The following is a 12,118-nucleotide window of genomic DNA, read 5'->3' on the forward strand; positions in this document are numbered from 1 at the left end:
CCTTAGAAAGATGAAGGAGAACCCCTGTTGGTTCAAGAAAAGAATGGCCTTGTTGTCCTTTGTGATAAAAATTACTACATTATCCCCACACCATCTCTTCTTGCTTGTCACATTTAATTACATGCTGTCCCCTAACCATTCTAGGTGGGTGGCAACAGTGAAACTGTCTTTCTCTGCTTATAGCATTGGGTCACCTTGTCTCTAGCACTTGTAATGTTATCTTTTTCTAGGATTATAAAGGAGGGCTTTTTCTGTGATTATCATGAGATTAAGTCAAAGCTCTATACTTTTTCTCTTTGGAATGGAAAGGGATGTGTTGTGCTTTGTGAAAATAATATTTATTGGGAAGGAAGTATGGTGGGAAATTGGATAACAGGTCCAAAATAGGAGGAATAAGTTCTAATGTTCTACAGCATAGTAGAATGATAACTTACTGTACGTTATGAAGGACTAAAGAACTAGAAGAGAGGAGCTTAAGGGTTCCCAACATAAAGAAATGATAAACATTTCAGGAGATAGAAATGCTAAGTACCCTGATTTGATCATTACACATTGTATGTATATATCAAATTATCACACTGAACACCATAAATACATGCAGTTTATATAAATAAAAACGTAGGTCTGGGATGTAGCTCAGTGTTAGAATGATTGCCTGACATGAGTGAGGCCTTGGGTGCTCACAAAAACACAAAAAACAAGCAGAAAACCTAACTTCACATGTAAACAAAATAAATTATTACTATAATTATTGCTAGCGTGATGCAGGTTTGCTCCTCCAGGGTAAGGCCCTGGCCACCATACAATTCTTGAAGTGAAGAGGTAGGGTTTTTTTGTTTTGGTTTGCTTTTTTTAGGGTTTGAACTCAGGGGCACTCAACCACTGAGCCACATCCCCGGCCCTATTTTGTATTTTATTTAAAGATAGAGTTGCTTAGCACCTTGCTTTTGCTGAGACTAGCTTTGAACTTGGGCTCCTCCTGCCTCAGCCTCCTGAACCACTAGGATTACAGGTGTGCACCACTGTGCCTGGTGAAGGGGTAGGTTTTATAAAAGACTTGGTGATGGGCTGGGGATGTGGCTCAAGTGGTAGCGCGCTCGCCTGGCATGCGTGCGGCCCAGGTTCGATCCTCAGCACCACATACAAACAAAGATGTTGTGTCCGCCGAAAACTAAAAAATAAATATTAAAAAAAAAAAAAAGAAGACTTGGTGATTAAAAATACTATTCTTAGCCAGGTGTGGTGATATACTCCTGTAATCCTAGCAGCCTAGAAGGCTGAGGCAGGAGGATCATAGATTTGAAGCCAGCCTCACCTACTTTGCAAGACTTTAAGCAACCTAGTGAGACCCTGTCTCAAAAAAAAAAAAAAAAAAGTTTAAAGAGCTGGGGATGTGGCTCAGTGGTTAAGCACCCTTGGATTTAACCCCTGGTACCCCCACAAAATATCTATATAAATTATTACTCCTTTTTATCAGACTGTGCAAACCCTGCTCCAGCACTTACCAGCAGTGTAAGCTTGGAGAAGCCATGTATTTCAAAACGGAAATAATATTTCTCCTTACTTCATATGGTTGTCACAATCCAGTAACTTCAGCACATAAAAGGTTTGGCCCATATGGGCTGGGGATGTGGCTCAAGCAGTAACACGCTCGCCTGGCATGCGTGCAGCCCGGGTTCGATCCTCAGCACCACATACAAACAAAGATGTTGTTTCCGCTGAAAACTAAAAAATAAATATTAAAAAAAAAAAAAGGTTTGGCCCATAGAAAGCACTCACCTTCAGATGCACAGGTCTACCTCAAGGCAAGATTTCTGGCTGGCATTCTCACTGTGGCCTCTTCTCCCTTTTTCAGGGACTTGCTATCTCCTGACTCCGTCCTGAGCTGTTTGTATCCTGGAGATCATGGAAAGAAAACTCCAAATCCAGCCAATCAGTATCAGTTTGATAAAGTTGGGTGAGTCTGCTGCGTCTTGTTCTCTCCCAACCTCTATGCTTTTGAGTATCTCTGGTGGCTCAAGCCCAAGGTGGAGATTTGTTAGGGCCAGTGGCCACCCAGGGGACAAGGGAGACCCCAGGACAGGAGGCAGCACTTTTCTTGTTTTCAAGGCAAAGGAATGTCATAGAAAAGTTGAAAAGTATGTTATGATAAGAGCAGGGGTTGTAGCTTCCCATGATTGCTTAATATGCACAAGGCCCTCAGTTCAGTACCTGACACCACAAAAACAAAAACTGAAAGAACACATATATAGCCAGGTTTGGTGGCTTACACCTGTAATCACAGCAACTTGGGAGGCTGAGGCAGGAGCATCACAAGTTCAATGCCAGTCTCAGCAATGTATTGAGGCCTTAAGCAACTGAGTGAGATCCTATTTCAAAATAAAAAAGGTGGGGCGGGGGTGGGCAACTGGGGTTGCAGCTCAGTGGTAAGAATGCGTACCTCGCATGTGTGAAGCACTGGGTTCGATCCTCAGCACCACATAAAAATAAATAAGTAAAGATATTGTGTCCTTCTACAACTAAAAAAAATTCAAAAAAGGACTGAAGATGTGGCTGAATGGTTAAGAACCACTAGGTTTAATCCCCAGTACCATTTTTTTAAAAACCTAGCAACAACAACAAAAAAAACATATTAAAAATATGTAGCATTTTTGTTTTGTTTTGGTTTTTCAGTGTGCTGGGGGATCACACTCAAGTCCTTACACATGCTAACAAGTATTCTGCCACTGAGCCATACCCCCAGCCCATATGTAACATTTTCTTTTTTTTCATGGTGCTGGGGATTGAACCCAGGACCTTGCACATGCTAGGTAAGCATTCTTCCACTGAGCCAAATCCCCAGCCCCAGCATTTTATAAATTGGTAGGCCAATGAAGACATCAGTGCACCCTTTGCCTTTTTGGTTTTTATTTGCTTTTGACTTGGGGCTGCGGGGGGGAAAAGAAGAAAGCAATTGTGGGAGAGATGAAATTCCCAGTAAGGACCTGATGAAGTGAAGGGGCTTTGTGGGCTGCCTGTTTGTGAACATGGTTGAGTCTGTGAACCCTCCTGTCTATAGGACATGGGAGGATGGGAGAAGGCTGTATCCAGGGACTATAGCAGACATTATTTAAATAATCTTTTGTGTGTTTTTTTTCTGTAGCATCCTGACTTTGAGAGACTATGTACTTGATTTGGGTCACCCCTATTTGTGGGTACAGAAGCTGGGTGGCCTCCACTTCCCCAAAGAGCAGCCCCAGGTATGTACACTAACCCTGTCTCTTTGGACAAAGGGCTCTATGTCTCCTCTCCTGTATAGATTCCAGAAAGGCTTCTGGTGGCCTTGTGGGCTTATTTTAGCAGAATGTCTTTATTTGGGACTGTGATCTGTTCTCTGTCCATCCACTCAGTACACTCAGATGTCTGGGGCTATGAGTATTAATGTGCCTTTTGCCTTCTCTGTAAGCCTAGTGGCTTTCTAGACCAAGGTAACTTGGATTCTTCCTCTGGGTGCAACATGGCTTCAGGTTCTGCCACCCTCAGTTTTGTGAGCAAGGATGCCAAAAATGAGGTATGAACAAAATCCCAGAGGACCAGGCATCTTAGCAGAAGCCTGCTTTTTCTCAGGAGCTAGCCACAGTCTCTTGAGAACCCAGCAACTTATGTTGTTCCTGTGTGGCCATTCATAGTGGGTAAACCCTGCCATTCCTAAGTGGCATGCACCTTAGGGCATGGATGATTCAGGCTATGCAGGCTGGCAAATCCCTGGAGAGTCGTGTTCCCTGGAGGAAGTGGGGGAGCTGTCAGGTATGTGCCTCTCATTGTCATTCACAGCACACGGTGATCGCTGACCACTCACTGAGTGCCAGCCACATGGAAACCACGATGAAACTGCTGAAGACCAGGGTACAGTCCCGTTTGGCCCTCCACAAACAGTTTGCATCCCTGGGTAAGTCACTGTTGGGGCTGGGACTTAACAGCCACTCAGACAACACAGGACAAAAATGACAAGCTTTTCCTAATTCTAATCAAAGAGACCTGGATTTATGGCTTTACTGAGCAGGGATGTTGTCAGGGCCATTAGGGAGAGCTGCAGACCCATCCAGGCAGAGTTCTGAGCTCCCTGCAGAATCATGAGGGCTGTCCTGCCTTCTCAGAAGAGGCCCCAAACCTTTGGGTGTCACAAGTTCATGGGCTGATCAGGGCAGCTCATCCTAGATCCATTCATCACAGATGATGATGTGATCTGACAAGTATTTAATGAGAATCTAGTTCATGCCAGGTGCCAAGCATAATGAAGGGGAAAGAACAGTAGAGCCCCTGCCTTCATGGCGCTCACATGCAGCTCATTTGAATACCGTTGTACTGTGGATCTACACCCTCATCTCTTTTTCAAGACCTACTGATCTGATACTCCCTAAGGTGGTGTGAGTCCTTGTGTTTTCTCCTAGGCTCTTAGGTGATTCTGATGAACTTCTGACCTAGGTAGTAGCCATCTGGGGCTTTTAATTTATTCATTTGGTAAATACTTAACTGGTTTACGGAGTTTACAGCACTTGCAGGGTGGGAGTGTCAGATCTTTCTGAGTCACTGTCAGGAAAAGCATTGTTTTTCCTTAACCCATTAAGAGACCCCACCTCCCAGGCTATTTCACTGGTTCCACATGGACCTTGTTCTCTGCAGGGCAGCATTGCCTGTCCATTAGACCTTGCTCCCTATCAGCATTGCTGAATTTGTTTTGTCCCAAGGTTGAATGATTGTCATCCAGGACAGCATTTACTGTGTTGGCATATTTGCTTATTGAATTGCCAGCAGGAATTTACCCTGGAGCAGTTCTCCAGCTCTTCTCCCTTAGAGGAACTGACACAGAACACTTCACTGGCTTCCTCTGTCAAGGTCAGCTGTGAAAATGCAGCCCTCTCAGCTATTTGATCTAATTAACAGTCATTGCTGCAGAGGCCCAGAAACTGGTTCTGGCCTCAGGGTTTGTTTTGCTGGCCAACATTTGCATTAAGGAGAAAGCACTGTGAATGCTGGTGCTGGGTCTGTGCATATGCACATAGTTCTGAGTGAAGGTCAGGTTGGTATGCCTGTGTCTCTTGAGTGCCAGGTGTATCTGGACAGATGGAGGGCCACCATAGCCCTCCAGACAGCCCTGAACAGATGCTAGCTATGGTACATGATTTCCACACATGACATTACCTATCTTGCTATCATTTAGAACATGGCATTGTGCCAGTTACCAGCGATTGCCAGTATCTTTTCCCTGCCAAGGTTGTGTCTCGCCTGGTGAAGTGGGTGACAATTGCTCATGAGGATTACATGGTAAGTGGAGGAGTGACAGGTCACAAATACTGATCATGTCACCTTTTAGCTCCTGCCCATCCTAGAAGTGCAAGGAGCTTAACTGGAGAAGACAACAACTGAGTCTTTGTCCATGGTGCTTATTCTAGGATCTGCATTTTACCAAAGACATTGTAGAGGCAGGACTGGCTGGGGACACCAATCTCTACTACATGGCGCTTGTTGAAAGGGGCACAGGTAGGTGATTTCTCTGCTCTTGACAATGGTTCTAGGTAAGGGGAGCCACCAAGAATCAAACATGCCTGGGGGTGGCCTAAAGGAAGCAAAAGATCCTGGAATCCTGCCAGCAGAGACTTAGCAAATAGTGATTGTGAGAGCTACTCTCAGCAAGGACTTGTTCTGTAATGCATTCACATCTACCCTTTATCTCATTTAATCCTCACGATAGTCTTGGGGATGATAGGATCTTTCCCATTTTATAGGTCACCTGGGATGACCTCAAAGCCTGAGCCCTCTACCCTTTGCTTAACCATTGTCAAGCATCAGACCCCCATCCTCTCCTCAGAAGGGCAGAGGTGTCACTCTCAGGTTATAAAGAGCAGGTCCGGGCTGGGATTGTGGCTCAGCAGTAGAGCGCTCACCTAGCACACGCGGGGCCCTGGGTTCGATCCTCAGCACCACGTAAAAATAAATAAATAAAACAAAGGTATTGTGTCCGACTACAACAACAAAAAAATATTTAAAAAAAAAAAGCAAGTCCTAGGGGCTGGGGTTGTGATGTAGCAGTAGAGTGCTTGCCTAGCATGTGCAAAGCTCTGGGTTCAGTCTTCAGCACCACATAAAAATAAAATAAATAAACTAAAGGGATTGTGTCCAGCTACAACTAAAAAAAAAAAAAAAAAGATCAGGGCCCTGGATCCCCTTCCTTTTCTCCACTCCTGTATTCCCCTTGGAGACATCAAAAGCTGTGATTCCTCACACCTCTTCCAGCATCTGGCTCTGAGGCTTCCTGCTGGAGCTACTCAGATCCTGTGCTCAAGGAATTTGTCTCACCCCAGCCTCAGCAAGCCTGGCCCTGTTCACAAGATCTCACTTCCTAGGTTTGCTGCTATAATCACCAAGCTATAGAAGTTGTTTTTACTTCTGTACTAGTCTGTTTGGGGACTCTGTGACAAAATTCCTAAGGCTGGATACTTTATAAAGAAGAGAGATTTTTTTTTTTAGCTCACATTTTTGTAGGCTGAGATTCCAAGATTAGGTGGCCCATCTGTTTGATCTCTGGTAAGGACTTAATATTATCAATGGTATCACAAGGACAGGAACATTTGTGGAAGAGAGCTCATGGTGAAACAGGAAGCCAGAGAGATGGATGGACCAGGCTTGCTCTTTTTATAGCAACTTATATGGGAACTAACCAGAATCCCACCAGAACTATGTTAATCCCTTCTGAGGGCAGTGTCCAACTCCAAGACCTAATCATCTTCCATTAGGCCTGCCTCTCAAAGGTTCTACCCCATCTCAACACTGCCACACAGGGAACCAACCTTCTAGCACATAAACCTTCAGGGGACACACTCAAACCATATGCAAATCACAGCAAGTTCTAAGACAGTGCCCATGGGTAGAGAGGATAAATGTCATCCTGTAAAAAGACAAAGGCTTTCATCAGAGGAAAAATGAATATATTTAGAAATACAGATATTTTGTTTAAAAATTATGGGTGCAACTCTGACATCAGGCAGTTCTGGTTCAACTCAGCATTACTGCTTTGCAACTCTTTGGTGGTGAGGTAGTTTCTGTCAGCCCCAGTTGCCACATAATAAACTGTATCTCAGGATTATTGTACCCATCTCATAGAATCATAGTTAGGATGGAATAAAATGTGTTTAGTAGAGCCTAGAATACAGTAAGGACTCAACAAATGTTGGCTGTTTAAAAGAATTTCAGGGCTGGGGGCATAGCTCTGTGATAGAGTGCTTACCTAGCATAAGCCCTGAGTTCAGTCCCAGAACTGGAGAAAGGACAAGAGAAAAGAAAGAATTTTATATAACAAAATATAAACAAAAGAAAGAGAATAGACAAAATGTTTTATATAACTGCTGGTATTATATAACAATATTATTATTTTTTATTTTTTTAATTGTAGTTAGACCTTTATTTTATTTTTATTTATATGTGGTGCTAAGGATCAAACACAGGGCTTCCCACGTGTTAGGTGAGCACTCTACCACTGAGCTACAATCCCAGCCCCTATAACAATATTGTTGAAAAGAAAAAACAATAGAATAAGTTTCATATGAAAAATCCTCAACAACTTAGGTGAGATCCTGTCTCAAAATAAAAAGGGCTAGGGGGTCTGGCATGGTGATGCACACTTGTAATCCCAGCCACTTGGAAGGCGATAGGACCATCACAAACTTGAGGCCAGCCTCAGCAATTTAGACCCTCAGTAAGGCCCTAAGCAACTTAGACCCTGTCTCCAAAGAAAAAATAAAAAGGGCTGGGGATGAAGCTCAATGGTAAAATGGCACTGGGTTCAATTCCCAAAACAAAACAGTACCACACCTTAACCTGGCATATGAAGAAATAACAATAAAAATTCTCTTAGAATGGCAAATTGAGCCTGTGGGTAAACCCAAGGTAGGCCAGATGCTGGAGGGTTCATAGCTCTGTGGCACACCAACTAGAACAAAGTCCTTGAAGGGACCAGAGTTACCAGACCTCACATTCTGCAATTCCACTTAGGAGATTCTAGAACAATTAGTGCCAGAGTGTACTCTGCAGCACTTGGATTAATAGGAGACATCTGAGCTGGCCTTGGGTACTGTGGGAAGGCTGCCATACTGGGAAACTGGGTGGTAGAACTAATTTTTCCTCTCCTTTCTTCCCAGCCAAACTCCAGGCTGCTGTGGTGTTGAACCCTGGCTACTCTTCCATCCCACCCATTTTCCAGCTCTGTCTGAACTGGAAAGGGGAGAAAACCAACAGCAATGATGACAACATTCGGGTGAGGCCCATTGGGTGAGGGTAGGAGGTGAGGGGTGACAGGAGGAACAAGAAAAGCCTTGTGGAGAGGTGGGCAGTCACAACCTGTCTCAGCTGAGGTCATGGGCACTAAGTATGCCAAAGCCTATAATATGAGAAGGCTTAGGCTCATCTCTCTTGCTCACCTACCTTGGGGCTCATGGGTTTCCCCTTTTATAAAATAGGATTGCTTGCCTTAAAAGTTTGTTGTTTTGGACTTCTGTGGAGACATGAGTAAACTCAGAAGCATTACAGAAGCTCTGGAATGAGAAACTGATGAAATCACTCTGTTTAATTAGGGTTACACCTGCTGATATGACTTGGTAGTACCCTTATTGCTATAAAGAATGTCTTTAATACTAGTACCTTCTGACTTGCCTATTGTCTCAAGATTCTTTCTCTCCATACATGTGTTCCTGGCTGTGGGTATTTGAGGCAGGGAAAGTTATGGGTCAGGATCAGGAAAACCTTATTGTATAGAGGAAAAGGAGACCTCAGTAGGAGGCAGTCTGGCTTTATCTGCAGGCGTAGCTCGTGTTGAGACACAGCCACAGTTCCTGTGGCACCCTCACACCCACCCTGGGACAAAAGGCTGGCCAATGTAGTGAGCCACCCTCAGGAAGGTAGTGCTAAGGTGCTGGCTTTCCCACCCACACAGGCCATGGAGAGCGAGGTCAATGTGTGCTACAAGGAGCTGTGCGGTCCCCGGCCCAGCCACCAGCTCTTAACCAACCAACTGCAGCGGCTGTGCGTGCTGTTGGATGTCTACCTGGAGACAGAGAGTCACGATGACAGTGTGGAGGGGCCCAAGGAATTTCCTCAGGAGAAGATGTGTTTGCGGCTTTTCAGGTGAGGGAGGGCCCAAGCCTCAACCTTCTGGTGACCTCTTGAAGGGAGATGGAGCAGAGATCAGAGTCTTGCAGGAGACCAATTCTCTCAGGGCCAGACATGGAGGGTATGTGCTTTTTGAGGTGCGTTTACCTCTGTTCAGAGCAGAAATTAAAATCCTACTGCCAGATTTCCTTGGGGAGAGCTATGCCCTCCTTCCTGAGTCCTGCAGCCTGATTTACCTGTTCTCCATGAACAGCCAACCAAGGAAACAGTGCCAGGCCACAAACCAAGAGGATGTGGCTGAACTTCCAGAACTTTCTATGGAAAACAGTAGGGTCTGTTTGCTTTTAACTACCTGAATAAGTATTTTAAGTGATGTGCACGCCATAGTCCCCGGGTAGTCTTCTGTAGTCTTCTAGAGTGCTCCCTGTCTGGAGATTCTGGTTGTGCATAGTCAGCAGCACAGAGGAACCAGCTCCCAAGTGAGACAGACGAGTGCAGAGACCACAGAAGAGTCATTGCAACTACTCAGCCCTGAGCCTCTTTCCCTACAGCCGAAGTGGTAAAAGCATACCTTTCTAGCTCATTGTGAATCCAAGATGATTCATGTAGTTTCCAGGTGGTTCCTGGCATAAGACAGCTCCTCAGAATATGCCAGCAGATCCTAGTACCTTACCTTGATGTTTAGTATCTGGGCTCACGTCAGTTCTGGCTGTTTTTCCTTTCTCTTTGGCATTAGTTTGTTTTCTTTTCATCCACTAATTCCTATTTTTATACATTTTAAAACTGAATTTACTGCTCAGGCCTCCTTTCCAAGTAGAGTTCGAGCTAACTCTTTCTAGTTGGGCCACCCTTCTTGTCCCTGTCAGTTTGAATGGTGCTATACCTTGCCCTCATCTTGTTCTCAGATGCAGTTCCATCCCCAGGAAGCAGTCCCAGCACCTCCACTGGGTTGGTTTATTGTGTTGACTAATAATAAACCCCCATGTGGCTGCAGGGAGGCAAAGCTGGTGACTCTTGTAGAACCTTCTAGGATCTGCTATCCCTTGTGGGTCAGTGTGAGACTTCAGCTCTTCCCACCCTCCCAGCTCACTGTAGCACATTTCCAGGATAGGAACCCCCATATGCCCTGTGCTTATTTCCTCTTCTCAGATCTCTCCCAAAGGACCCATTTCCTGAAGTGTTAACTCCTCTGTCTACACTGTGGAAAGGTGCTGCTTTGATGACTCAGATCTAATTAACTCCATGACTGGCAGATGGGAGATGTGAAGCTTTTGGCCCAGAGTCCAGATGATCACTGGGATTGGGACTGAACCAAGGGACCAAGTTCAGAGTGCTGGTGTGAGCAGCAGGAGACCTAAGATGCAACTTAGCCCCTGGCCAGGGACTGCCAGGCTAAGGCTTCTCCATCAGCACTGTACCTAGACCTGGTGACTCTGTGCTCTTATAGTGTTGGGAGACAAGTGATGTCATAGATGTGAGCCAGAACTCCAGTGCCAGAAAGAGGCTCTGGAAGGTTCAAATTCCAGCTTCTGACTGTGTGATTAGGCTAAGCCTATGCTTAGCCCCTCTGAGCTTTAGTTTCTTCATCTGTAACAGCACCTGCCTCAGGTGTTACTGGGAGGATGAAATTAAATGAGATGGAGGGTGTCAAGTGCCAAGTATTGCAAGCTGAGTACACCCTCAGCCACTGGTGGTGGAATAAAAATCTTTCTCCCCTCTTTATAATCCCTGCCACACATTCGTACACGCACATGCACACAAACAAGACGCAGGACATCACCTTTGGTTACCATTGAATTTCAATCATAGACAGAAATGGGGAAGGAGTCTTTTATTGCTGGGCATCCACTGCTTGTGGAGTTGTGGGGAAGAGGCCCCATGTGAAGTTTTGTTAGGGCACCCGGAATTACAGCTGAAGCACCTACGTTTCACAGGATCAAGGCTTTGGATTCAGGTCCTGCCCTGCCCAGCCATGACTCTCAGCCTTCCTGGGGCAAACAGGCTTGGCATCAGACCTGTTATCAAATTTTGGCTCTGTTTCTTCCTGGCCATACAGTGTTAGCAGATAATTTAACCCCACCCCCAACCTGTTTCTTCATCTGTAAAATTTGTACAATGATAGAAGTGGCACCTAAGAGGTAATAAGTATAAACCCATAGCTCTTGGCAGATAGTGCAGATCTTTTTTTGGTACCAGGGATTGAACTCAGGGCACTCAACTGCTGAGCCACATCCCCTGCCCTGTATTGTATTTTATTTAGAGACAGGATCTTACTGAGTTGCTTAGGGCCTCATTTTTGCTGAGGCTGGCTTTGAACTCGTGATCTTCCTGCCTCAGCCTCCCAAGCTGCTGGGATTACAGGTGTGTGCCACCGAACGCAGTAGTGCAGATTCTTTTTAGTCCCAGACTCTTGCTTGCATGGGAATCTCCCTACAAGGAATATTTAATTTTTTTCTTTACATGATGTAAATTATAGAAACAAAGCATGTTTGTTATATAAACAATAATTATCTAAAAAGTGAGGGTGCCCAATCCCTGTCCCCTCAGTGCCCATCTTCTTTAGGGCCCTTCCAGGTTTTGTGTACACATTTGCAAGCACATAGAGACTTTTTACAAAAATAGTGTCACACCTTACTGTATTACAGTCTGTTTTTCTCACAATGTCCTGTGCCATGTATCTCTGTCCCCCTTTCTTTTTTTCTAACAGCTACATGATATTCCCTCTGTGAGTGAACTGTAACTTATCAGTCTGGGAGGCATGGTATTAACTGCTTTTCCTTCTCCTGTTTCTCTAGGGGTCCAAGCAGGATGAAGCCGTTTAAATATAACCATCCTCAAGGATTCTTCAGCCATCGCTGACCTGCTACTCTGCCTGTTGCTGCCCGGAGTATTAGGCCTCTGCTTTCTGCTTTGGCCACATGTGGCTCTTGATAGTTTCTGGAGATACTAGGTTATTAAAGTGTCACCTGACCAAACA

The 12,118-nt window shown here is 45.0% G+C and overlaps 1 protein-coding gene across 3 annotated transcripts in view; it reads left to right on the forward strand.

The window, feature by feature from the left end:
• Nucleotides 1-12,118, forward strand: part of Thoc5 (THO complex subunit 5) — a 37,271-nt gene extending 25,153 nt beyond the window's left edge. For all 3 annotated transcript variants that reach the window (XM_046427292.2, XM_046427294.2, XM_046427293.2), the window contains 8 exons: nt 1,856-1,957; nt 3,143-3,239; nt 3,814-3,928; nt 5,201-5,304; nt 5,433-5,520; nt 8,175-8,290; nt 8,966-9,156; nt 11,937-12,118. In XM_046427292.2, the coding sequence (XP_046283248.1) occupies nt 1,856-1,957; nt 3,143-3,239; nt 3,814-3,928; nt 5,201-5,304; nt 5,433-5,520; nt 8,175-8,290; nt 8,966-9,156; nt 11,937-12,000 (877 nt within the window). In that variant the 3' untranslated portion in view covers nt 12,001-12,118. The remainder of the gene's footprint in view (nt 1-1,855; nt 1,958-3,142; nt 3,240-3,813; nt 3,929-5,200; nt 5,305-5,432; nt 5,521-8,174; nt 8,291-8,965; nt 9,157-11,936) is intronic.

The sequence above is a fragment of the Marmota monax genome, unplaced genomic scaffold (assembly GCF_021218885.2).
Source record: "Marmota monax isolate L192 unplaced genomic scaffold, Marmota_monax_Labrador192_F-V1.1 WCK01_AAM20220418_F8-fsc00177, whole genome shotgun sequence".
In the NCBI taxonomy this organism is placed as follows: domain Eukaryota; kingdom Metazoa; phylum Chordata; class Mammalia; order Rodentia; family Sciuridae; genus Marmota; species Marmota monax.